Below are 23,766 nucleotides of genomic sequence, written 5' to 3'. Positions count from 1 at the left end.
GAGCCCCGGCCCCACCTCCGCCGCCGCAGCGGACTACGGCTCCCGGCGTGCCCGGCGCGCAGGCGCAGTGAGCGCGGGGCGCACGCCGGGCCCGGCATGGCGGAGCCGGAGGCCGCGCAGCCCGGGCGGCCCCCGCCGGGTCCGGGCACGGGAACGGCGGCAGCGGCGGGGGGAAGCGGCGTAGCGGCGGGAGGAGCGGGGTCCAGCGACCCGGCCCGGCCCGGGCTGAGCCAGCAGCAGCGGGCGAGCCAGCGCAAGGCGCAGGTGCGGGGGTTCCCCCGCGGGAAGAAGCTGGAGAAGCTGGGGGTCTTCTCGGCTTGCAAGGTGGGGGACACCGGGACCGAGGGGGGGCAGGGGGTGCGGGAGGTGGGGTTCAAGGCGGTGCGTGGGTGGGGGATGCAGGAGAGGAGCGCAGGGGGCGCAGGAGGGGGGATGCAAGGACGAGGTGGGCGGTGCAGGGGATGTAGGAATGGGGGGTTCAAGGCTGGGCATGGGTGGAGGATGCAGGAGCAGGGTGCTGACCTGGGTGGGGGACGCAGGCGGGGGTGCAAGGACGTCTGTGGGTATAGGATGCAGGAGGGGGGCTCAGGGGTTCAGGAGGGTGGGTGCAAGGGGTGCAGGAGCTGGTGCTGGGCCGTACATGGGGTGCAGGAGGGAGCGCTGGGCTGTGCATGGGCAGGGGTTGTGGGAGGAGGGCGCTCAGTTGTCTGGGGGAGGTGCAGGGACGTCCCTGGGCAGGCACTGCAGGGTCCTGGGGCTGCACGCAGGGAAGTGTTGGAGTGGTGGGTGATGCCAAGTGAGGGCTGAAAAAAGCTGATGTGGGTCAACAGGGGTAAGTGGGAACCAGGGAAATCATTTGGCCCGAGAAGGCGGCTGCCTCGGCACGTGGCAGCCGCTGTGACGGCCACTCCTGTCCCTCGTCCCAGGCCAACGATGCCTGCAAGTGCAATGGCTGGAAGAACCCCAACCCCCCCACAGCCCCCCGCATGGACCTGCAGCAGCCGGTGACCAACCTGAGCGAGCCCTGCCGGAGCTGCGGCCACACGCTGGGTAACCACCGCGGGACCCCCGTGCGGGGCAGCGGTGCTGACCCCCCCGGTCTCACCACGGCTTTCTCTCCGGCACAGCGGACCACGTGTCCCACCTGGAGAACGTCTCGGAGGAGGAGATCAACCGTCTGCTGGGCATGGTGGTGGATGTGGAGAACCTCTTCATGTCGGTGCACAAGGAAGAGGACACGGACACCAAGCAGGTGTATTTCTACCTGTTCAAGGTGAGTCTGGGGCTGGGCACGTCTCACTGCCCCACCCCTGGGGGGGCTTGTGCAGGGTCCCTGGGCATATCAGGGGAACTGGGGCTGCTGTCCCTCTGCTCATGCTCTGCTGGGGCTGGAGCTGTGGCTGTGAGCTGTCCCACAGCCCAACCAGAGACCTGGGATGCTGACCCTGTCCCGGAGCGACTGCTCTCCTGGCCTGGAATTCCCTGGGAGGGGGGTTTCTAGGGAATGAACAAGCATGCTCCAAGGAGGACCCTGGTGCCTCTCTGGCTGTGGAAATCAGAGCAGCCCCGCGGCAGCGTTTGGCCACCTTCACCACTGCTGGAGCAGCCAGTTCCTGGGCCTGTGGTGACCATGTACAATGGTGTCTTTGTAGCTGCTGCGAAAGTGCATCCTGCAGATGAGCCAGCCTGTGGTCGAAGGGTCCCTGGGGAGCCCTCCCTTTGAGAAGCCAAACATTGAGCAGGTGAGTCTGCTGTCAGGCTCGTGCACTGCCCTGATAGCTTGCCCTGTGTCCTGCTGCTCTTGCATGGTCCCCTCGCTTTTCGGGAGGCAGCACAGAAGGGCCCAGAGCAGCCCCTGGCACCCTTCCACCACCCCATCCCCTCCCCAGGGAGTCCTGAACTTTGTGCAGTACAAGTTCAGCCACTTGCCGCCCAAGGAGCGCCAGACCATGTACGAGCTCTCCAAGATGTTCCTGCTCTGCCTCAACTACTGGAAGTTGGAAACGCCGTCCCAGTTCCGGCAGCGCTCCCAGAACGACGACGTGGCCACCTACAAGGTCAACTACACCAGGTGAGGACAGGGAGGGTGCTGAGCCAGCCACCCTGGGGTCTGACTCCGGGACTCTCCTCAGCTCTCCCAGATTGTTGGTCCCTTAGGAGAGCCGGCATCCGGTGGGGACACCGCTTCCAAATGTCAGCCATGCCCTCCATCCACCTGCTCCCCTCCTGGCAGCCTTGTCCCAGGAGGGATACAGATGCTCTGGAGTCTCCGGTCACTGGAGCCCCTTCTTGTCCCGTAGGTGGCTGTGCTACTGCCACGTGCCACAGAGCTGTGACAGCCTGCCCCGCTACGAGACCACCCACGTCTTCGGGCGCAGCCTCCTTAAGTCCATCTTCACGGTCACCCGCCGGCAGCTGCTGGAGAAGTTCCGTGTGGAGAAGGACAAGCTGGTGCCAGAGAAGCGGACGCTGATCCTCACCCACTTCCCCAAGTAGGTGCCCCGTGTGGGGATGGCTGCTGGAGTACTGAGGGGGCTCCTCCCTTGGGACCCCTGCACACCGATGTGCCACTCCCTGCCAGGTTCCTCTCCATGCTGGAGGAGGAGATCTACGGCGAGAACTCTCCGATCTGGGAGGCCGATTTCACGGTGCCGGCCGCGGAGGGTGCCCAGCTGGTGTCTCGCCCAGGTATTTTGGGGAGCAGCCCCCCTGTTTGGTGGCTGTGGGATAAAGGGCTGAGCCACACGAGGTACTTTCCGTCTGTCATGGGCACCATGGGTCTGTTCCAGCTGCGGTCAGCACCGTTGCCGTGCCCACCACTCCGCTCTTCAGCAAGAAGCTCAGCAGCAGCAGCTCGGCTGCCAGCCTGGATGCCAGTGCACCGGAGCCCCTGCCAGGTAGGACCAGCGTGAGCCTGTGTCACAGAGCTGGAACAGTCCCCAGTCCCTCCCGGTGCTGGATGTGCTGCTCTGCTCTGCTCCCAGGGGATAAGCGGAAGCTGCCCGAGAGCCTGACACTGGAGGATGCCAAGCGGATCCGTGTCATGGGAGACATCCCCATGGAGCTGGTGAACGAGGTCATGCTGACCATCACGGACCCTGCTGCCATGCTGGGCCCCGAGGTACAGGCTGGGGATGCTGAGGTGGCTCCGGTGCTCTCTGTGGCCCACAGAGCTGCTTTCTCAGCGTGCCAGGGTGGAGTGGGGCTCCCCCCAGGGCGGCTGTGCAGGGCCAGTGACCCCCACCCCGCCCCCCCAGACCAGCCTGCTGTCGGCCAACGCGGCGCGGGACGAGACGGCGCGGCTGGAGGAGCGGCGCGGCATCATCGAGTTCCACGTCATCGGCAACTCCCTCTCGCAGAAGTCCAACAAGAAGATCCTGATGTGGCTGGTGGGGCTGCAGAACGTCTTCTCGCACCAGCTGCCCCGCATGCCCAAGGAGTACATCACTCGCCTCGTCTTCGACCCGTGCGTGGCTGAGGGGCGCGGGGGGGCTGGTGTGGGGGGCTCTCCTCACCCTCGGCCGTGCTGCCCCGCAGGAAGCACAAGACCCTGGCACTGATCAAGGACGGCCGAGTGATCGGGGGGATCTGCTTCCGCATGTTCCCCACCCAGGGCTTCACGGAGATTGTCTTCTGTGCTGTCACCTCCAACGAGCAAGTGAAGGTGAGAGCGGGGAGAAGAGGGGTGGGCGCATGTGAGGGTCCCCAGCAGCCCAGCATGAGCAGGTTGGTCTTGCTGTAGATGGAGTAGGGGTGCCCCACCCCCTTGGGCAGCCAGACCTGCTCACCACTGTCCAGCCCCAAATGGTGGTAGTTGCTCCAGGACCTCTTCCAGCTGCCATGTCCATGCTGGTAGGGGGCTGTGCATCCCAACTCGGGCTGCCTGGGGGGTCCCTGTCTCACGGCGGCTCCCCCAGGGCTATGGGACGCACCTGATGAACCACCTGAAGGAATACCACATCAAGCACAACATCCTCTACTTCCTCACCTACGCAGACGAGTACGCCATCGGCTACTTCAAAAAGCAGGTAGGCTCCTTCTCCTGGGCAAGCCCCCACCAGCCCTGCTGCCCTGCTGCCCCCTCCCATCTGTCCCCTCCCTCCTAGGGCTTTTCCAAGGACATCAAGGTCCCCAAGAGCCGCTACCTGGGCTACATCAAGGACTATGAGGGGGCGACCCTGATGGAGTGTGAGCTGAACCCCCGCATCCCCTACACTGAGCTCTCCCACATCATCAAGAAGCAGAAGGAGGTACTGCCCAGGGCTGGGCAGGTTGGCGCTGCCAGCCACCCCCCAAAGGCAGGGGAGAGGTGTGGGGCTGTGCTAGCCCTGGGAACAGGCTTGCAGGGCAGAGAGGGGACACTGGTGGTGTTGACAGTGGCTGGGGTTGGCTCTGGCCCTGGGCGATGGGTCTGTGGGGTCCCACATCACGGTGTAGCTCCCTGAAGCATCCTGCAGCCCCTGCTCATCTCCCCCTTTCCAACGCCTCTTCCCTGCAGATCATCAAGAAGCTGATAGAGAGGAAACAGGCACAGATCCGCAAGGTCTACCCAGGCCTCACCTGCTTCAAGGAAGGTGTGCGGCAGATCCCCATCGAGAGCGTCCCCGGCATCCGTGAGTCCTGGTGGGGGGGTCTCACAGGAGGGCTCCGTCCTCCCTGCCCATGGCTGCAGGGCAGACATGGTGACACTGACACTTGTATTCCAGGAGAAACAGGATGGAAACCACTGGGGAAGGAGAAGGGGTGAGTGCTGCATGAGGGGGTGGGGGTCCTGCAGCAGCTGGGCTGGGGGCTCAGCTCGGACTGCCCTTTGCTCCTGGCCCTGCAATGGAGAGAGGCTGACAGGTGCTGGCTTTGTCCTGCAGGAAGGAGCTGAAGGACCCGGACCAACTCTACAACACCCTGAAGAACCTCCTGGCCCAGATCAAGGTGCAGGCAGGATGAGACCCTCACTCCGGAGTGCACGACTCCTCATAGCCCTCAGAGCTGCCTCCCTGGGATGGGCTGTGCAGGGCTCTGCCCTCAGGGGCTGCTGGGGTGACCCAGGCACAGGGGGAGCAGGACCCTGTGTGCTGGAGTTGGCAGGGGCTGTGTATGCTCACTGCTCTAACTGCCCCCCGCCTCTCCCCAGACCCACCCCAGCGCGTGGCCCTTCATGGAGCCAGTGAAGAAGTCAGAGGCACCGGACTACTATGAAATCATCCGCTTCCCCATCGGTAGGTGGCTGTGTCTGGTCCCTCGGGGCAGGATGGCAAGGGGGCTGGATATCCCCCCTTCCTTGTGGGATCTGAGCTGGGGACTCAGCTTGGGGTGGTGGGAACCCCGGGACAGCCCAGCAGATGAAAGGATGAGTTGGGACCCGTGCTTGGTGCCCAGCTCTGTGGCTGGGGATGCAGAGGCCTGGGGCAGGGTCCTGACCCTTCCCCACCCCCAGACCTGAAGACCATGACCGAGCGCCTGAAGAACCGCTACTATGTCACCAAGAAGCTGTTCATCGCCGACCTGCAGCGCATCATCACTAACTGCCGCGAGTACAACCCGCCCGACAGCGACTACTGCAAGTGTGCCAACACCCTGGAGAAGTTCTTCTACTTCAAGCTCAAGGAGGGGGGGCTCATCGACAAGTAGGGGGGCTGGCCTGGACCTGCCATGGCCACCAGCCACCCAATGGGAGGGACAGGGCTCCTGTGGGACCCACCCCACTCCATGGGCAAGAGCTGCTGGAGGAACTGGTGCTGCTGAGCAGCCTGGGGAGCTGGGCCTTCCTTTCTGGGGGGTGAGGGGGCCAGTGGGGCTGGTGCTTTTAACTTTGAGATGCTCTGGCTGCCTCTTGTGGGGAGCAGGGTTGAGGCTGGAGCTACCTCATCAGGATCTTCCTGGAGCAGGGGCAGCACTGAGTTCCTGCCTCAGCCTGGGGTGTAGGACCCCCCCGACCCTGGTGTGTCTCCCCTCCCTGGGGTCGTGCCTTCTGCCCTGGCTCCCTGTGACAGGGCAGGGGCACACAAGTGCTTTGGTTTCCGCTCCGTCCATGCACAGGCAGCCCCTGCCCTTGTGTTGAATGTACGGCGGGGTCAGCCCTGTGCCTGGGCTGCCCGCAGCGGTGCTGCTCCTGGGCCAGGCTCCTGCTGGGAGGGGGGCTCTGCCCTGCACCCCCAGCTCCTGCTGCCTCTCAGCTATTCCCTCCCCCTGGGGCAGGTCTGCCCTCCCTGCCTGTACTTCCTCCTTGCCTGTACATCCATTGTCCCTGCCTGTACATCCTCCCCGCCCTTTCTGCCAGCCAGGGGTAGGGGGTGCTTCCAGACCCAGTCCTGCCCCTCTGGGTGCCAGGGCAGGGGGCTGCCTGGTGCTGTGCTGGCCTCTGCTCCCCCTGCTCTGCCCAGGCTGGCAGCCACCTCTGCTCGCCTCCCTCCTTGTGCCCCTTCCCCCCCCTTCCCTGCCCCCCACTCACCCCCATTCCACTTGACTGGTGTTTTGTTGTTTTTTCGGGTTTTTTTGTTTTTGTTTTTTTTTAATAATAAATGTCCTTGTGCAGCCCCAGCTCCCTCCTTGGGGCTCGCCCCAGCGCGGTGGGTGGGGGGACAGCGTGGGGGGTGTTCTGGGGGTGTTTGTGCTGGGGAGGGGAACAGGAACAGCTCGGGATGGGAAGAGTGTGAAGAGCCCCGCGGATGGGCTGGGGGACACTGGGCAGAGCTGCGGTGCAGGGGCTGGTTGGGGTGCACGGTGCTGCCCCGGGGTCGCGGAGAGGCGAGGGATCCGGGGCCGTCGGGGTGCGGGGGGGCTGTGGGAGCCGTGCCCCGTTTCGGTTTCGGTTCGCAGCCGGGGTTCTCTGAGGGGTTCCCGGGCTGGGCGGGCGGCTCGGCTCGGCTCGGCTCGGCTCGGTTGGCCCCAGCGCGGCCGTCGAGGACTCCCCTGGCTGGGCCCCGCCCCGCCGGGACCGGCAGGACGCACCGCCTTCAGTTTCGTTTCCCGGCTGATCCCGGCTGCGGAGCACGGACGGCGGGGCCCGGAGCGGCACGGCTCGGACCGGCGGGGCATGGAGCTCCGGGGGTACCAACGGGAGGCGGCGGCCCCGGCCCTGCGTGGCCGCAACAGCATCGTCTGGCTGCCCACGGGCGCCGGGAAAACCCGCGTTGCCGTCCACGTCTGCCGGCGGCACCTGGAAAGCCGGCGGGGCGGCAAGGTGGCCGTGCTGGTCAACAAGGTGCTGCCCTGCCCCGGGACAGCGGGAGCCGCGGGTGCCGGTCCCGGCCGGCGCTGAGCGGGGTCCTGTGGTCGCAGGTGCACCTGGTGGACCAGCACGTCGAGAAGGAGTTCCACACACTGCAGGACACCTTCAAGGTAACGTCCATCAGCGGGGACACCAGCCACAAGGTCTTCTTTGCCTACCTGGTGAAGAAGAGTGATGTTGTCATCTGCACAGCCCAGATCCTGCAGAATGCACTGGTCAGCACTGAAGAGGACATGCAGGTGGACCTGACAGGTGGGTGTTGGATGCCACATCCTGCTGGTCCCAAGACCCTGGCTGAGCCCTCAGCTGAGCTCCCATCTCACCCCACTCCCCTCCCTGGTCTGGCACAGATTTCTCACTGCTGGTGATAGACGAGTGCCATCACACACACAAGGACTCTGTCTACAACAAGATCATGCTGAGATATCTCCAGGGCAAGCTCAGTGGGCAGCAGGACCTGCCACAAGTCCTGGGGCTGACGGCGTCCCCTGGCACTGGGGGGGCAACCTCCTTCGAGGGGGCTGTAGAGCACATCCTGCAGGTGGGTCCTGTGCCCCCCATCCTGTGTTGGCACAGCTTCCCCAGGGATACAGCAGGATATTCCTTGTGAGGGGGGTTGATGCTCAGGTGCTGGGCAGACCAGGGGAACATTCCCAAACTTGCCAGAGTGTCAGTGAGCACCACATGCTGCATTGTCCTGGGCTGCTGGGCTTATGGCTGGAAGTGGGGTCTTTGCCTCTCAGATCTGTGCCAACTTGGACACTGAGAAGATCACGTCAGCACAGGAGGAGGTGCAGCAGCTGCACAGCCACATCCCCCAACCCAGGAAGCAGTATGACTTGTGCCAGGAGAGAGCACAGGTGAGGGGCGGCTGCTCAGAGCCATGGGGCTGCTTGCTGGGTGGAAGATGAGACCCCCCAAGCTCTGCTGAGTGGGGGGGCTGCATCCCTCAATCCGCTTCGCTCAGGCCAGTGAGAGGAATCAATTGACCCAGAGCTTTGCAAAGTGCTGGGGGATCCTGCAACTGTCCAGGTCCCGCTATGCAAACAGCTACAGTTTCTGGGTCCTGAGCCCCTCCCTGCTCCCAGGACCCCTTTGGCGAGCGGCTGAAGAAGGTGATGAAGCAGATCCATCAGTACATGGAGATGCCGCACTCATCACAGGACTTCGGCACGCAGATTTACGAGCAGCGCGTTGTGGAGCTGGAGAAGAGAGGTGAGGGGGCGGCAGGGTGGGTGTGGTGGGGCCGAGCCGCGGGGACAGGCTGTGACCACGGTGCCCCCCGGCCCTGCCAGCCTCGGAGATGTTTTGCCGCAAGACTCGGGCGTGTGCCCTGCACCTGCGCAAGTACAACGACGCTCTGCTGATCAACGACACCGTGAGGATGGTCGACGCCTTCCAGTGCCTCCAGCAGTTCTACAGCACTGAGAGGGATGCAAAGGACCCCACTGAACAGTTCCTCACCACCATGTTTGAGGGTAACGAAGGGGCCTGCAGGGGAGTGGTGCTGGCTGCATTTGGGGGACGGGGAGTCCCCTTGACACCCCTCTTGCCTGCACAGAGAACAGGGAGATCCTGCAGGCGCTTGCCGGGGACCAGCGCTATGAGAACCCCAGGCTGGGCAAGCTGGAGGAGATCCTGCGGGATCACTTCCAGCCCCTGGGTGCTTCTCGTGGCATCGTCTTCACCAAGACACGGCAGAGCGCCCACAGCCTGCTCAGCTGGCTGCAGGGCACGGCCACGCTCCGTGGGCAACACATCAGGGCCGCCGTCCTCACCGGCGCCGGCTACAGCAACCAGACCAGGCACATGACACAGGTGAGCAGAGGGTGGGCAGGACCCCACTCTTCATGTTTTGGGGGTGCTGCGGGTGCTGCCGGGGGCTCAGAGCCCTGAGCACCTGCTGAAGCATCACCCCTGTCCCCTCAGAACGAACAGCAAGATGTGATCAAGCAGTTCCGTGAGGGAGCCCTCAACCTGCTCTTCTCCACCAGCGTGGCCGAGGAGGGCCTGGACATCCCTGAGTGCAACATTGTGGTCCGCTATGGGCTGATGACCAACGAGATCGCCATGATGCAGGTGCTGCCCGGGCTTCCTCTGGCCCTGCTGGGATGCCCCAAAGCCATGGGGGTGGGACATAGGGGTTCTTGCATTCCTCGCCTTCTGACAGAGCCCTGGGGATGAACCTAGCCCCTGGTAGAACATCTGCTTGGCAAGGCACAGGGGAGGGCAGAGGTGGCTCCATCCTCACAGGGTGGCACGGAGGGGCCAACCATGTCCCTCCTCTGCTGACTGAAGCATTTGGCCCCTTGCACTTCAGGCCCGGGGCCGTGCCCGTGCTGAGAACAGTGTCTATTCCATCCTCGCCAAAGCCAACAGCAAAGAGGTGTCCCGAGAGCTGCTCAACGAGGACCTGGTGAAGCTCATGGAGAGGGCAATCCAGGCGGTGCAAGCCATGCCCGAGCAGGAATACCGCCAAAAGGTGGGCGTTGGGCTCTACCCTGGGCACTGGGAGGGTCAGGCAGCTCGTGCCTGCCTTTACACCCTGAGTTTGGCTGCCTGCTCTGCCCCAGGGCAGCACCAGCTCCTGGGATGGGGTTGAGTGAGGGGCGTGGGACAACATGTGTCTGTCCCATCCTGCCCTGCCCATCCTGCCCTGTGGCTTGTGCTCCTGGGATGGTGCATCGCTCCGTGGCTCTGGTTATCTCTGCCATCTGTCCTTGCCCGCAGCCCTGCACTGACCCCTGTCCCCCCTGCCCTCTGCAGATCCGGGAGCTGCAGCGGGTGGCCGTAGCCACCTGGCTGATGAAGAAGGCCAGGATCAGCGAGCAGCGGCAGCTGCACGACCCGGATGCTGTTCACCTGCACTGTGTCAGCTGTGGCACGGCCGTGTGCCGCGGCAGCGACATCCGCACCGTGGAGGGCATGCACCACGTCAACGTCAACCCCAACTTCGGGTAGGAGCCTGGCACGGGCAGGGGTGAGCAGGCAGATGGGCAGGAGTGGCACTAGCCTGCTGCCGCCTCTTTCTTGGGGACCCCAGTCAAGGGAGCTCATGAGGACTTTGTGTGACAACAGTAGTGCCTGTGCTGCCCTGTCTGTGTCCCCTGGACCATTGTCCTTAGCATCTGTTGGGCTCTTCCTTGCAGGTTGTATTACAGAGTTTCCTCTGGGAAAATACAGTTCCAGCGGACTTTTAAGGACTGGGAGCCCGGCTGCCGTATCTCCTGCAGTGAGTGCAGCCAGGTGAGCACCACAATTCCCCTGGGTCTGCAGCCCAGTCAGAGCTGGAGGGGCAGGAAGGGCTGTGCCTTGTGCCCCAGCTCCCAGCTGAGGAATGGAGCTGTGTCCCTCCTGCACGTGCTCATGTCATGTGTGCTGGGGGACATGGACACAGGCTGTCTCCAAAGGGGGATGTGTGCTGGGAGCAAGGAGCTGCCCCACCCCTGTGTGTGTGGCCCTGCAGCCTGGGGACACTGCGTGTGGGCTGTGTGACTGTCCCCTCCCTGCCCACACAGGACTGGGGGATGGAGATGCTGTACCGCCAGGTGAAGCTGCCCATCCTCTCCATCAAAAACTTCGTGGTGGAGACACCGGCAGAGAAGAGGAGGTACAAGAAGTGGAGCTCAGTGACATTCCCCATCAAGGAGTTCGACTACCTGGAGTACTGCTCTGACACCCATGGCCTGTCCTTCTAGCAAAGGCTCTGTTCAGAAGAGGACTATTCACAGGGCACCTTCAGGGGCAGTGGAACCCTTGGACAGAGAGCCAGGGCTCATTCCTCTCTTCCTTGCTGGACCAAGCTGCTGCAGCACATGCCTCACTGGAGCCTGTGCCTACCTAAGGAGCTTTGCTGCACCCACACAGAAATGATGAGACACTGGGATGGGAAACCACCTGAACCCTTCGCTGTTCCCCATGCCCCTGCCTTCCCCTCCTGCCCCCCACACTGCAGACTCAGCGGGATCTCTGCAACCCTGCCAGGATTACCAGCCCTTTCCTCTGGGCCCTGGACATGGCTCAGTGCTTCTCTGCTCTGATTTGTGAATTTGGTGGGTCTCCATTAAAAACACTGGACTGAAGGGGCACATTGGCAGCGTCACTCATGGTGAGAGCTGGCTGGGCACAGGTGGGCTTGAGGGGGAGGACATTGCACCAGAGCCAGATGCCCCATTGCTGGAGAGTCAGACCCCACTACACCCCACGCCAGCAGCACAGGGGTCCCCAGGGGACAGTGGTATCTGTGGGGCTGTCCCGATACTACCCCACTCGCCTGAGCGACCCCCCTCACCCACCCACCCACCCGAAACTGAAACTTCTCGTGGCCCAGAACGAACCTAAACCCCTCCGGGACAGCCCTAGGGGTCCCCGCGGGGCTCCAGGGGTCCCCTCGGGGCTCCAGGGGTCCCCTCTGTCCCAGCTGGGCCGCTCGGGGAAGCCTTTTGCATCCCACCCGGGGGCTGGGTGAGCCGCGGGACTTGCGGCAGGACTCGGGACCAGGACCGGGAGCGGGACCGGGCCGGCCTCGAGGGGGGTTCGGTACCGGGTTGCACCGCCCCGAATCCCGCGCCCACACGGGCTGTCCCGCCGCTGGTCGCTAGAGGGAGCCCCGGGCCGGGCCGAGGGATGCGCGGGGAGCGGGGGGCGATCGGACGGGACCGGGGGGCGATCGGGGAATCGAGGGATGATCCGGGGAGGACTGGGGGATGCCCGGGAGATATTGCGGTGGGGGCCGGGGGATGCTCCGGCGGGTACCGGGGGGGCTGCGGCGCTCGCACCTGCCGCTCCGCCCCTGTCCTTTCCCCCGGGATCCAACCACACGTATTAGCGCCGGCCCAGGGACCCCCCCCCCCGCCGGTGAACCCGCGGATGCTCGGCGGGTCACGGCTGGCTCCGAGGGTGGCGGGGAGCGGCAGAAGGGCAAGGACACGTGCAGGGTCCAGTGTCCTGCTCCTGCCTGACTTCGGCGCCAGAGGCTCCCGCGGTGTCAGCCACTCGTAGCCCGTTTTCAGGTGGAACTAGCCCCGGGGGAACCACGAAACCAAACTCCTGTTCACCAGAAACTGGGTAATGAGGGCATTTGAGTTATTTGTAGCTCTCTGTGGGATGGGATGGCCTCTCCTCCCGCTCCCCAGGCAAGATCCCTCCCTCAGGGACCTCAGATCGTTTTGCTCAGCTCAAATTGCCCTGATTTGTGCTTGGAGAATCCAGGCTGTGAGTTACCCCAGTGTGTGCCTGCAGCAGTGGCTGGTGCGACCTCTCCCCGGCCTTGATGGATCTGGCTGTCCACTTGGGTGCCCCAAAACAGAGTTTCTGCAACATTGATCCAAACGTGCCCCTTTTTGAGGGGGTGCAGCTGATCCCATAAAATACAGGGCCAGGACAGCACCGCTCTGTGGGACTCTGTGGGTTTTGAGAGTGGGTCTGTATCCAGCCTCTGCTTGTTCTTCCCTCTGTGTCACTGCTTTAACGCCAGCCCCATCTGGCTTCTCCTTCCCAGGGGCTCAGTCACCTTGGGCCTGGCAGCAGGGAGCAGCCGAGCTGCAGCGATTGGTGCTGCGACCTTGGCCAGTGTCCTTCAGGGCTGGCATCCTTCAGAGCCTGCATCCTTCAGAGCCTGCATCCTTCTGAGCCAGCATCCTTCAAGGCCAGCATCCTTCAGAGCCTGCCTCCCCAGGCTGGAAGAAGTCTGTGGCTTGTAGCACCTTGGCTTATCTCAAGCTGCCCGAAGCACTTAGGTTACGGCCATCATAACTCACTGCCCGTAAGCAGAGATGGGCACCATCAGCCCCGCAGCAAACAGCTGCTGCAGCAAGTTCTGCTGGCAGAAGCACTGTGAAGGGGTTCTCCCCTGGTCTGCAGGCTGCCAGGATGGGCACAACCCCGGGAGCCCCCCTGGCCTTCTGCCCCATCACCTCCCAGTGCCCCCGGCGGCCAGATGTGCTCACAGAGTCAGGGCAATGCAGCGATTTGTTTTTCACAACTCATTTCATTTGTCATCAGTGCGTCAGAAAGCACCGATTCCCCTCTCAAGACACCAGCTTGAAAACCTCAGGCTCCTCCACCTGGCAGTGCCTCTGTTTGGCTCTTTCCCGAGGCTGGTATTTAGTGGGACTCAGAGCTCAGCCTGTTTGACTTATTGGGAAGGAGCCTGAGATGTGACTTGATTGCAGCGTGCAAGTACCTTCCTGGGCAGAAAACCGCTGGGTATTAAAGGACTCTTTAAAGGAATAATGAGAACTGAGGCTGGAAGATAAAGTCAGACAAATTGAAACTCGAAATCCAGGGCAGGTCTCCATCAAGGAGGGCGCAGAGCAGCCAGAGCGGGATCCCAGGCAGGTTTATCAAAGCAATGCCCGGGGCTGGGGGCCCTGCCCTGGAGGAGGCTCCATCCTGCTCCATGGCTCTGGCCTAGGCAGCAGCAGGATGAGCCTGGTGGCATTATGGGTGAGGGGGGTAGGGACTGAATTTTGCTTCTCAGGCACATCTGAAAATCTGGCTATCATACAATATCTGTGCCAGAGCCTGGGAGCACATCAGCCCCCGAGGTGACCTTTCCCAGGACAGCTGGAGCCTCCCTCTCTGTACCAGGAGAAATTCCAGTCTGGTGAAAAGTGCTTGTGGTGGAGGAATTTGATTCTGAAAACCAGAAGCCCTCTCCCTGCACTGTTCCTGCATCCCCTTTCCTCTGCTGCCAGGAGCACATCGGAGCCTGTGTGGGGACATCCCTGTCCTGCTCCGACGGCCGCACGTCGAACGATTCCCGCCGGGAGTTAATCCTGACTGTTCGCATGTCAGGATGCTGGTGGATTAAACAAGGGGATTAGCATCAAACAATTTCCCTTGTGCCCCGAGAGGGAGGCAGGAAATACAATCACTGCAGGTTTATTCTGCTTCGGTTAAAACAGCTCCCTGGCATGTGGCGGGTGGTGCCAGATGAACTGATGGCACAGCGAGGCACGTGCCCAGGGCACTGTGGGGGCACAGGGATGAGGATGCTGAGACCGGGGGCTGCTTGATCCAGAGGGCTTGGGGAAGTTTCCCTGCTGCATGACACTCAGGTACCCACTGCAGCCTGTGCCTGGGGGGATCCCACCTGCCCACTGCCCAAATGTGAGGTGCCAGGGCACAGGGGCCATCTGGGCTTGGGGTTGGGGGCTGCAGCCATTCATTGGGTGCCCACAGGAGGGCACAAAAGCTGGGACTGGGGAGAATCCCAGCCCTCCCCAGCCACCGAGCCACCCCAGCACTGTCCTCCTGGCTGCTCCTGCCAGTCTGGGCTCAGCTGCAGATGGTAGAGGATGGAACAGCCTCGAGGGTGTAAAAGCAAATCTGTTTTCCCAACAGCTCCCAGGTTCCCAAGCCAGGGGCCAGTGATGCATCTCTGATCCGATGGTGGTGGTGCTGCAGGCTGCCAGCGTTCATCCCAAGCTTCCTGCCCATCTGCAACCCCAAGGTCCCCTGTCAGCACCGGGGCACAGCACTGCCACCTAAAGAAAATAAAACAAACCCCCTAATCCAAGGGTTTTGATGGAATGAGCTTGTGCAGCTCTGGCTGGGGCAGGGCAGCCCTATGCCTGGCACAGAGACTCAACGTCTCTTAGGACCAAAGCGCCGCAGGAGCTCTGGACTCACATCCCTGTGTCCTCACTGGCTCAGGTCTCTTAGTCCCTGGAGGTTTCTTGGCCACTTTCCTCTGAGGAGCATTCCCAGGGCAGCCAAGTCCCTGGTCAGCCAAGGACAGGACCACCACGTGTGCCCACCTCGTTTTTCTAGGAAAGGGCTAAAAATACCATCCTAGCACTGTGCGGAAAGGACTGGGCAGATCCTCAGCTACTGGGAGGTCAGTGATTTATAGCCTGTAGCCTGTGCATGGTCCAAGTGGCTGTGGAAGGGCAGGGTAAATCCCAGGGCCAGGGCACCTCTCTGTGGGGCAGAAGAGTGGGGGGCTGCAGGTCCTCCCTTCCTCAGCACTGCTGGGGGCAGCCACTCTCCTTCTTGTCATTTTTAGGTGACTCTGTTTGGGCTGGGCATTGGCAGGATGCAGCAGGGAGGGGATGCAGCACGGTGGGGATGAGACCCGGGGGTAGCTGGCAGGTGCTGGCACAGTCTGGGGCCTGTGGAGACCCATGGTACAAGCTGCAATATCCGAAAATTCCCCAACAAAATTTCATGCACTAGATCTCGGGGCTGCAATTCTGCTGAGACCTGGCTTTATAATTGGATCTGTCAGAAACCCGTCACACTTAATGTGCAGCTGCCAGAGCGCGTGCGGCTCCTCGGCGGCTGCGCTGGCTCTGCTGGGCACCGGGAAATCTGGTCCTGGGATTTTCCAGCTTGAGGAAAGATACAGCTACCTAAACCCCCAACCCTGGGAGGAGAGCAGTGTGGGCCAGCCACAGTTTTGCCTTGAGGTTTCTCTCTGTGCCAGGGAAGGCAGTTGGATGGGGATGGTGCTGGTGAGGCGTGGGAGCCCAGAAGCCTGAGGCCACCGAGGAGGAGTGTGCGTGTGTGTTCTTCACCTGAGTAATCAAACCCTTTATCCAGTGTTTGATTAAAGGCCACAAAACATATTATCTTTGATTCTTCCACTTTATTTTTGTTCCCTTCATTTGTCCCTTGGAGAAGAGGGTTGCTCTGGTACTTATTAGTCACAAAGCCCTAACCTCGCGCTGCGTTCTTGCTATCTGAGAAATGAATTATTAATGGTGCATTAAACAGAGACTGGAAAGGGGCCCTGGGACACTGATAATCAGGAGCTAATTGAGGAAGAAATGAGATACTGCTCCTGTTGCAGAATGAGGACTGTGCAGCACTGCGATACCAAAGGTGACCCTGCTGCAACTTCTGGGCCAACTGCACCCAGCTTTGCCTGCCCAGCCCTTGCTGGTGGGTCATGTGTGCACCTGACCAGGATGCTCTCCCTTGTAGAGATGCTCTGCCCTGGCCAGGATGCCCTGCCCTGGCTGGGATGTTGTGCCACCTTGGCAGTGGCTGCTCAGGATGCTGGATCCTCTCTGGACCTCGGCTGAACGCCTGCACAGGTGACTGGGGCTGAACAATTTCAATCAATTTTATTTACTCTCATACTGTTTTTCCACACAGCTTTGAGCTGGGGCCTGTCAGATTTCTCCTCTTCGACCCTGGCTGCATTAAAGACCTTGCTGCCCTGGCTCCAGCACTGCCTGTCTCAGGGGTCCTGTGGCACACAGCCACAGGGTCTTGGAGGCTGGAGAAGGACACAGAAGTGTGGGACAGCCCCTGTCACTGGCCACCCTGGCCACAGGCAGTGAGTGCTGCTGCTCTGCACATGGCCAGTGTCAGGCTGATGACGGGTCCCATCACCTCCCCTCTCTAAACAGCAGTGGTGTGTCAGGTCTGGGACCCGACTGTCCCACTCCCCTCCTGGCTCTGGTGGGCTCAGTGATACTCCCCTGGACACCCAGCTGGGGCTCCCCACTCTAACTCTGCTCCAACATCACGCCAAAGCAGCCACAGTTCACCCAGACTCCTTGCATAAATATTTATGCACTGATGCAATGCTTTTCTAAATATAAAGCTTTATCTGGAATTTCATTTAAACATTAAGTGTAGATAATTTATTTATAATTAATGTAGACATCAAGCCCCATCTCTGGAATGCCTGTGAGCTTTCATTTATAATTGGGAGGTAAGTCAGCAGCTAGAGGCTGGGCCTCTTATCAGTTTCATTTTAATTTTCCTCCTACAGCAAACGAAGTCAGTGCAATTCATCTCTCATTAGGAGGAAGCACAAAACTCCCCTAAAATAACAGTTTTATGGGGAACACGTAATAAACCCATCTTTGTTCCTCTTCTCGCCTTTGATAATGTTACCAGGGCTCACAGATCCCTTCGAAGTGTTGCTCTTACTTAAAAATAAGTCTATTAAAAATTAAAACCTCTTTTCTATATAATAAAATTTACTCCCTGCAATTATGCAGAGGGAGCAGTTATTTGCCTCCCATAGATTTTAATTAAAAGTTACAATAGGAAGGAAATAACGACGGCCATAAAATAACAGCAGCCTCTCCCCTAACAATGAGTTATTGGTGCCTCTGTCACTCAGGTGCCTCTCAAAGAGATGCCCAACACCAGTGAGCGGTGCCAGGGCTGCCAGGTTCCAGGAGCTGGTGCTGGGGGTCCCTCTGCACCCATTGGGGGGTTTCCTGTGCCTGTAGGTGCCCAAATGGGTGCTCAGCCCAGCTCTGACCTGTTCGTGCTCTCGTTTCTCTGCCCCGATTAAAGAAGGGGGCCCATCATGCCAGTGGCACCCATGGGTGCAAGGTGCTGGTGTTGGGGGTGTGGCTGTGCAGATCCTGGGGTGCAAACCACAGTTCGGGTCTGTTGGGGCTGCTCCCCATTTAATCCCCCAAGGCACGTGGGTCCCTGCTGCCGCAGGGGCTGGATTCCTCCAGTGTTCCTGAGCTCTTCCCAGGGAAGCGCATTCCGGCGGAACGGGGCTGCGGAGGCTGCGTGAGCCTGGCCCGGAAATTTTACAGAGCTCAGAGAGGGCTGATCAAAGGTGGCTCCACGTTCACACTAAAAATAGCAGGTGCCTGGGATAGCGCGGGGGCAGCCGGCGGGAGCGCGGTGCCTCCGTCACCTGCAAACACCTGCTCGTGTGGGAAGGACTGCATCCACGGGAAAGCTCATTCCGTGTCTACAGCAACTCTTACAGAGTGCAAACCTCTGCCCCTGAGGACACCGTGGGCTCCTCTGAATCCAAACGTGGGTGTTCACAGGGCTGTTGCCCCTTGCCTGTGCTGGGCCAATCTCCACAGTGGCCAGAGCAGGGTCACCTGCTGGTTGAGCTGACGAGGCACAGGTAAGAGCCAAGGCTCTGCTGTTACAGGGGCTGCTGCAGCTGCATTTGCCCCGTGTCAGCTTTTTGCTCTCCTGGAGTCTGGAGGAGCTGCTGTGCTACATCCCAGCGTCCCACAACCTGCATCAGCAGCATGTCATGGGAATCGAGGTGAACAACCTGTAGCCGACCAGGGTCCTTGCACCCAGGCTATGGAATGGGGACCAGTCCTGCCCATGCTGGGTGTGGGCATGGGGAGTGAAGCCTCACTTAGCTCCCCAAGGGCTGGTGCTGTTGTTCCTTTAACCGGTTATAACTTCTACTGCTGGTCTCCCTGTTGCCTGCCCTGGCTCCTGGCTGTGAAGGCGCTAAACCCCCCCTGATCTGGCTCTGAAACGTTTATGAAATCTTTATGGGCTTTTGAAAAGATTTTAATTCCCTGACAGTGCCGCTTTCACTGGGAAAAAAAAATAAATTATGACTCAATGAGCAATTACAACTCAACAGCTGCTGAACGGCCACGGCAGCTGCTGGAGCAGCTTGGCACAGCTCAGCACGGTGGCCGAGGAGCCAGTGAGCCTTCCTGAAAAGTGATGCCGGGCCTGAGCCACCCCACACTGGCCTTCCCTGGCTGTGGGGCCCTGGCCCTGCAGCTGGAGACCACCTTCTCTTTGTTTAGAAATTTGTCTTTGGCTTCAGAGGTATCTGCAGCAAACCAAAAAGTTCGAGGGTGACACATGTCTTTGGTCTTGGCCCAAACAATATCTTGGGGAGAAGTGATGTGAAGGGCTGCCTTTGGGAGGGAGAAGCCAGAGTTCCCTTGAAGGAGAAGCAGTACATCCCTGCTCCCTCATGCTGGAATGTTGGGAGATGTGGGCCAGGCAAGAGGCCTCATCCCTGTACTTTCTGATCCCTGTGCCTGGAAAGGGAGTACACTCCCTTCCCTGCCCTGCAGTGGAGACAGGATGAGGCTGTAAGGGTTAAAGTAAATGAAAAAGTGTGGAGGAGCTGCAGCCCTGCCTCTACTCCTTGGAGAAGAAGGCTACACCGTCATCATCAGGCTTCTGACAGCCAAGGTACTGCAAGGTTTGAAATCCATTAGAGTGCCTGTAATTATTTATAGAGAGGAAAAAAAAAAATCCTACATTGTGAAATTCAGATGGCACAGCAAACAAATGCACCAAGCTTTAGAGAAAGGGTTCTGAAAACCCAAAGTGATTTATGATGAACCAGGCTGAGGCTCAGTGGTGCCACACTGCTGTTCCTGGGAACCCAACCCTGGCTCCAGCAGCAGCAGGAAAAGGTGCTCCTGGTATGGATGGGTGAGATCTGCTGCTTCTGGGCCACCTGCTTGTGTTCCGGGACCTACAGACCCAGAAGCATCTCAAACTGGGACTCTCTGCTCCTGGCTTCCACCTCCCTGGCAGCTGGAGTCCCTGGAGCCTCCTGAAGCTGTGGCCCTCCACGGGCCTGGGGGTGCTGGGAGCAGCACATGCTCTGCCTCCACTTCCACAGCCTCCACCCTCTGCCAGCGACAGTGCAGGTCTGATCACATCTCTTCCTCTTGGCACCGATTCCACGTTTTAGTGGAGGCAAAGCAATGCAAGCAGGCAAGTGCTCTGGGAGATGGGAGCCCCTGGGCACCTGCTCTGGAAGAGAGGGCTCTTGGCCAGAGCAGTTCCCTCCCAGCTGGACTCCAAAGCTCAATTAGCAGTTTTGGGAAGTGCTTCGAGATCCTCTGCGAAGTGTCCTGGCGGAGGGCAAAATGTGATTATATAACGTGTCTAGACAGCGTATTCCTTGGGGCGGGCAGCGGGACGCTTTTATATCTCTTCTCCCGTGTCAGCATTGTGTGCCCCCGCTGAAAGGTTCTGGGAGATGCTAAAATATTAATACTGATGACAGCGACAGGCCAGCGCAGGCTTTTGCACTTGAAATTGTTGATCTTAGCACAAGGCAGGCGCATGGCAGCAGAGGAGCCTTTGCCTGGCGGCGCCTTATGCTCCAGCTGCGACGACTGAGGAGCAGAGAGCGGCTCCCTGCAGCCTCCCTCCCTCCGTCCCGCCCCCGGCTCCCGTTCACCCTCCTGAAGCAGCTGGGCTGCCTGGGCATGGCCAAGGCGTTATCCCACCCTGCTGGCCGCTGGGTCGGGGTCAGACCAGGGACTCTGCCATCGGCGAAGCCCTGCAGCCCCCGCGGTGCCACCTCCCCGGTCCCCGCCGGGAGCTCCTGGAGAGCCGGGCTGTCTGCAGCTGCTCGGGGTGAGGGACTGGAGACCCTCGTTCTGGCAGGTCTGAGACCTGACCCGCCATGCTCCACGGTGCTGGTGACACTGGGGATCTCAGTACCCTGAAATCCAGGTGCCCTTCCCACAGCCACGCTCGTGTCACCCTCCTCTGCGTGCCCAGCCACACACCTTACCGACCCCCCAAATCCCCCGGAAAGAGCCTGGGGAGCCCCTGTGTCCCCACCGTCCCAGCGCGGGGCACCCGGGACCGCGGGGTGCGCGGCGAGAGGACCGCCCCGGGCGCCGCTGCGGGATGCAGCTGCGGGATGCAGCACCGGGATGCGCCGCCGCGGTTCCCCCCTCCCACCCCGTGCGGGCGCGCGGCGCCGAGGGGGGGTTGGACCGCGGCGGCGCGCGCGCTGCCTTCATCCCCCCCTTTCCTCCTCCTCCTCTTCCTCCTTCTCCTCCTCCTCCTCCTCCTCCGGGAGCGCGCTCGCCCGGCCGGCAGCGAGAAGCCGGCGGGAGGATGCTGCAGACGGCGGCGGAGCCGGGCGGCTGGGCAGGTAGGGCGGGCGGGGGCGGCCGGGCTCCCGGCTCCGGCGGGCCCGGGGCCGGGCTGCGGGCACGGAGTTGCAGCCGTAGCAAAGTTGTGGGAGCCGGGGGTGATGCGCTGGAGGGACCCCGGGAGCCGGGAGCGGGGCCGGATGTTCGCCGGGGGCACGCGCCGCTCCCCGCGCTCCATCCCGGCGGCGCCGGGCAGCGGGAGCGGCTGCGACGGGCCGGGGGCGGCGGAACCCCGGCCCCGCTGACCTCCCCGGAGGGGTCAGGGCAGGAGGGAAACTTCTTCAGCGGAACTTTACCGAGGCCCCGGCGCAGCCCCTCTCCAGCGCGGGGTTGCGGTTCCCACGCCGAGTGGGACCCGCGTGGGTGCCGGTGACCCCGGATCGTCCCCGGGGCACCTGTGGGGTACCCGGCGTGGGACCCCCACGGCTGTGTGCTGGGCTGGGGTCTGCGGCAGCACCTGGGCACGGGCGATGTTGGCCCAGATGCTGGGATGCGTGGCAAGGCCAGGGCAGTGGTGGTGGGGTGGTCCCTGGGCCCCCCTGAGCCCTGCTGTGCTGGTCGGGGTGCACAGCACACCCTGTGTGTCCCTTGGCTTTGTCCACAAGGTGCCCGGAGCTGTGGGTGCCCATGGTGGGCTCGGGGTACGGAGAGGTCTGTGTTGGGGATGGAGCAGAAGCTCTGGCTGCCTCCAGGAGGACACTGCTCTTATGGAAAGGACCTTTACTAAGCTGTACAAAAGCGTTTTCTGTTGGCAATATGGGCAGTGGGTGCTGTGTCTTGGGGTGGGGGCAGCGGGGGTCCCCTGGTCCAGGCACGTGGAGGCAGCAGCAGGATCCTCACCCAGTGGATTGCCCGCTCTCCCCCGCCATTATCAATAGACTTTGCTGTTAACTCGGAGCAGCAGCGAGTTATGGTGGAAGCTTTTGAGGAGTTTGCATGGGGGTTGGCAGGGCTGGGGCTCTGCTCTGCCCCAGGGCGAACCCCACGGATGCCGGCACAGGGACGTGCCTGTGCCTGCCCTCGGCAGCGCCGCTGCAGGGCGGTGAGCACCGATCCCGCTGGATGGGCGTGTGGGAAAACAACGTCTTGGCACAAGTGGCTGCAATTTGTTTTCAGAGCAAAGCTTGAAAGTGTTGCTTAAATAGAGGAGATGATTCTGTGTGAAGGTGGGGGTCTAGGGCCCGGCGCTGCACTCCTGGAGGCTCTGAGTGGCTTCCAGGTTGATTCACCAATGTGGAGGGATGGCACCTTACTGCTGGAGCTGCCCCTGCGAGGGCTGGACGTGTCTGTGGGTCACACACAGGCTGGCAGCACCTCTGCCCTGTGGGGAGCAGTTTTGGGTGAAAATACGAGGCAGGAGCTGGCCCTGCACTGTTCAGCGCTGCTCATACATTGGCTTTACCCCCTGCTTGTCCGGGGTGTCTGAGTGGGGAGCAGAGAGGTTTGTGTGAGCTACTGTGTCTGCATGTGGGGCACAGCGCCTGAAAATAGCATCAATGGGCAGTGCCGCCGTGTGTGACAGCCCGCGGATAAATGAGGCTCTGTCCCGGCTGCCAGCCTGGCTGGGAGTTTCTGCAGCCAAAATGCCAGCCAAATCCACCACCACCGACTTTTTTTTCTTTAAGTGCCTGCAGGTGTTTTCCGATGGAGCATCCAGCCCAGCGGCCTCGCTGAGTGATGTTTGTCACTCAGCTGGAATGGCTCTGTGGGGTGGAGGAACTGCACCGGTCCCTCACTAGCTGCCGGTGGGATTCTGCCGACCAGAAACTCTCCTGCCATATGCAGAGTTCACAGCGGGGTTACGATACCGTGTGCTGTGAGTTTCGTGCTTGTTCTATAATCTGCCACATGCATTGGAAAAAAAGGCTGGTGTGACCCTGGATGTGACTCCGTCTGTGAAAGCACAGAGCCAGGCTCTGCGTTAGCAGGGCCATGACGTCACGCCGGGCTGTGACTTCCCACTGTGTGTCTTGTTCATGAGCATCCCTGAGCTCACATCGCGCTCAGCTGGGGCTTGGGAGCGGCTGCTCTCTCTGCCCCAGTGCTGTTTGGCTCTGATGGAGCAGCAGCCTCTGTATGGATAAAGCAGGAGCTTGGTTTAATGGTCCTGAGAATAAGAAATAGTTGTTGGATTTGGTGGCTCGCTGGCCTCAGGGCCTCATCCCTGTTGCTGGACCATGCAGGGCCACACGTCCGGGCTGTGGTAGGTGAGGGTTGGGGATCTGACTACTTGGGTGAGGAGGTGCCATCCTGCTGGAGCATGTGCTACTGGTGGGCCCAGAGCAGCCATCCCATCCCATCCCATCCCACCCCATCCCTCCCCTCCCCTCCCCTCCCTTCAGTGCCGTTTATGGAGGGCTGGTGCTCTCTCTCCTTGGCATTCCTGGCTGTCCTGGGACAAAGATCCTGCCAATGTGCCAATGGGGACATGGAGAGGGATGGGGTAGAGCTGCCCCAGTCTGTCCCACCTGCTCCTTCCTGCCATTCATCCCCGTGGGCTGGCAGGGATGAACGGAGCCTGGAGCGATGCTGTGGCCCTGACAGGGCAGCACCAGGAGCTTTCCTGGCCATCCACAGCCATTCCAACCCCAAAATACTCCTCGAGCATTGCCCCATCATCCTCAGACCTTGGATGGTGGATGGTAAAGGAACCCTGGTCTTGGAGCTGTTATTTGCTGTGTTTCTGGAGATCTTCATCTTGTTTGGCTTTTATCTAGTGTTTCTGGGGAGATCGATGTATTTCTACGAGTGCATAACACAAGTCTGCTATTGACTGAACAAGGACCTTCGCACAGATGCTCCCAATCCAGTACTGGACATGTCAGTCATGTTGCTTTACGCTGGTGAATTTCCAGGGCTGGAAGAAAACCTGTCCTGGAAGCACAGGGCTGTTCCAAAAGCGTGCTGAACTTACACATCGTAGGA

General features: G+C 61.0%; 3 protein-coding genes across 7 annotated transcripts in view; all 3 read left to right on the top strand.

The window, feature by feature from the left end:
- The first annotated feature begins 73 nt into the window (after positions 1-73).
- On the top strand, positions 74-6,516 carry KAT2A (lysine acetyltransferase 2A). The gene is made up of 18 exons (XM_027701432.1): positions 74-324; positions 927-1,050; positions 1,128-1,273; positions 1,653-1,742; positions 1,890-2,071; positions 2,301-2,492; positions 2,582-2,688; positions 2,790-2,897; positions 2,985-3,121; positions 3,258-3,466; positions 3,538-3,664; positions 3,918-4,028; positions 4,107-4,250; positions 4,499-4,613; positions 4,707-4,743; positions 4,866-4,929; positions 5,132-5,216; positions 5,435-6,516. The coding sequence occupies exons 1-18, from the start codon at positions 97-99 to the stop codon at positions 5,626-5,628; spliced, it is 2,400 nt and encodes a 799-aa protein (XP_027557233.1). The 5' UTR covers positions 74-96; the 3' UTR covers positions 5,629-6,516.
- A 484-nt stretch (positions 6,517-7,000) lies between these two features.
- Positions 7,001-11,310, top strand: DHX58 (DExH-box helicase 58). Of its 3 annotated transcripts, XM_027701449.1 has the most exons (13): positions 7,001-7,201; positions 7,279-7,338; positions 7,426-7,480; positions 7,579-7,769; positions 7,972-8,088; positions 8,317-8,443; positions 8,524-8,706; positions 8,790-9,046; positions 9,158-9,307; positions 9,549-9,710; positions 9,959-10,185; positions 10,378-10,474; positions 10,747-11,310. In XM_027701449.1, the coding sequence occupies exons 1-13, from the start codon at positions 7,034-7,036 to the stop codon at positions 10,924-10,926; spliced, it is 1,974 nt and encodes a 657-aa protein (XP_027557250.1). In that variant the 5' UTR covers positions 7,001-7,033; the 3' UTR covers positions 10,927-11,310. The 3 variants fall into 3 exon arrangements, with proteins under 3 accessions (XP_027557250.1, XP_027557249.1, XP_027557248.1); XM_027701448.1 differs by having other exon boundaries at positions 7,279-7,480; positions 9,995-10,185; XM_027701447.1 differs by having other exon boundaries at positions 7,279-7,480.
- Positions 11,311-20,711: 9,401 nt separating this feature from the next.
- Positions 20,712-23,766, top strand: part of ZNF385C (zinc finger protein 385C) — a 55,989-nt gene continuing 52,934 nt past the window's right edge. The window contains exon 1 of one of the 3 annotated variants that reach the window (XM_027701457.1): positions 20,712-20,840. In XM_027701457.1, coding sequence (XP_027557258.1) covers positions 20,804-20,840 — 37 coding nt within the window. In that variant the 5' untranslated portion in view covers positions 20,712-20,803. The remainder of the gene's footprint in view (positions 20,841-23,766) is intronic. The other 2 variants (XM_027701454.1, XM_027701455.1) reach the window with 2 other exon arrangements.

Source organism: Neopelma chrysocephalum, unplaced genomic scaffold, assembly GCF_003984885.1.
Source record: "Neopelma chrysocephalum unplaced genomic scaffold, ASM398488v2 Primary Assembly neopelma1_157, whole genome shotgun sequence".
NCBI classification, from domain to species: domain Eukaryota; kingdom Metazoa; phylum Chordata; class Aves; order Passeriformes; family Pipridae; genus Neopelma; species Neopelma chrysocephalum.
Note: the sequence above shows the minus strand (reverse complement) of the source record. Positions and strands in the feature narration are given on the sequence as shown.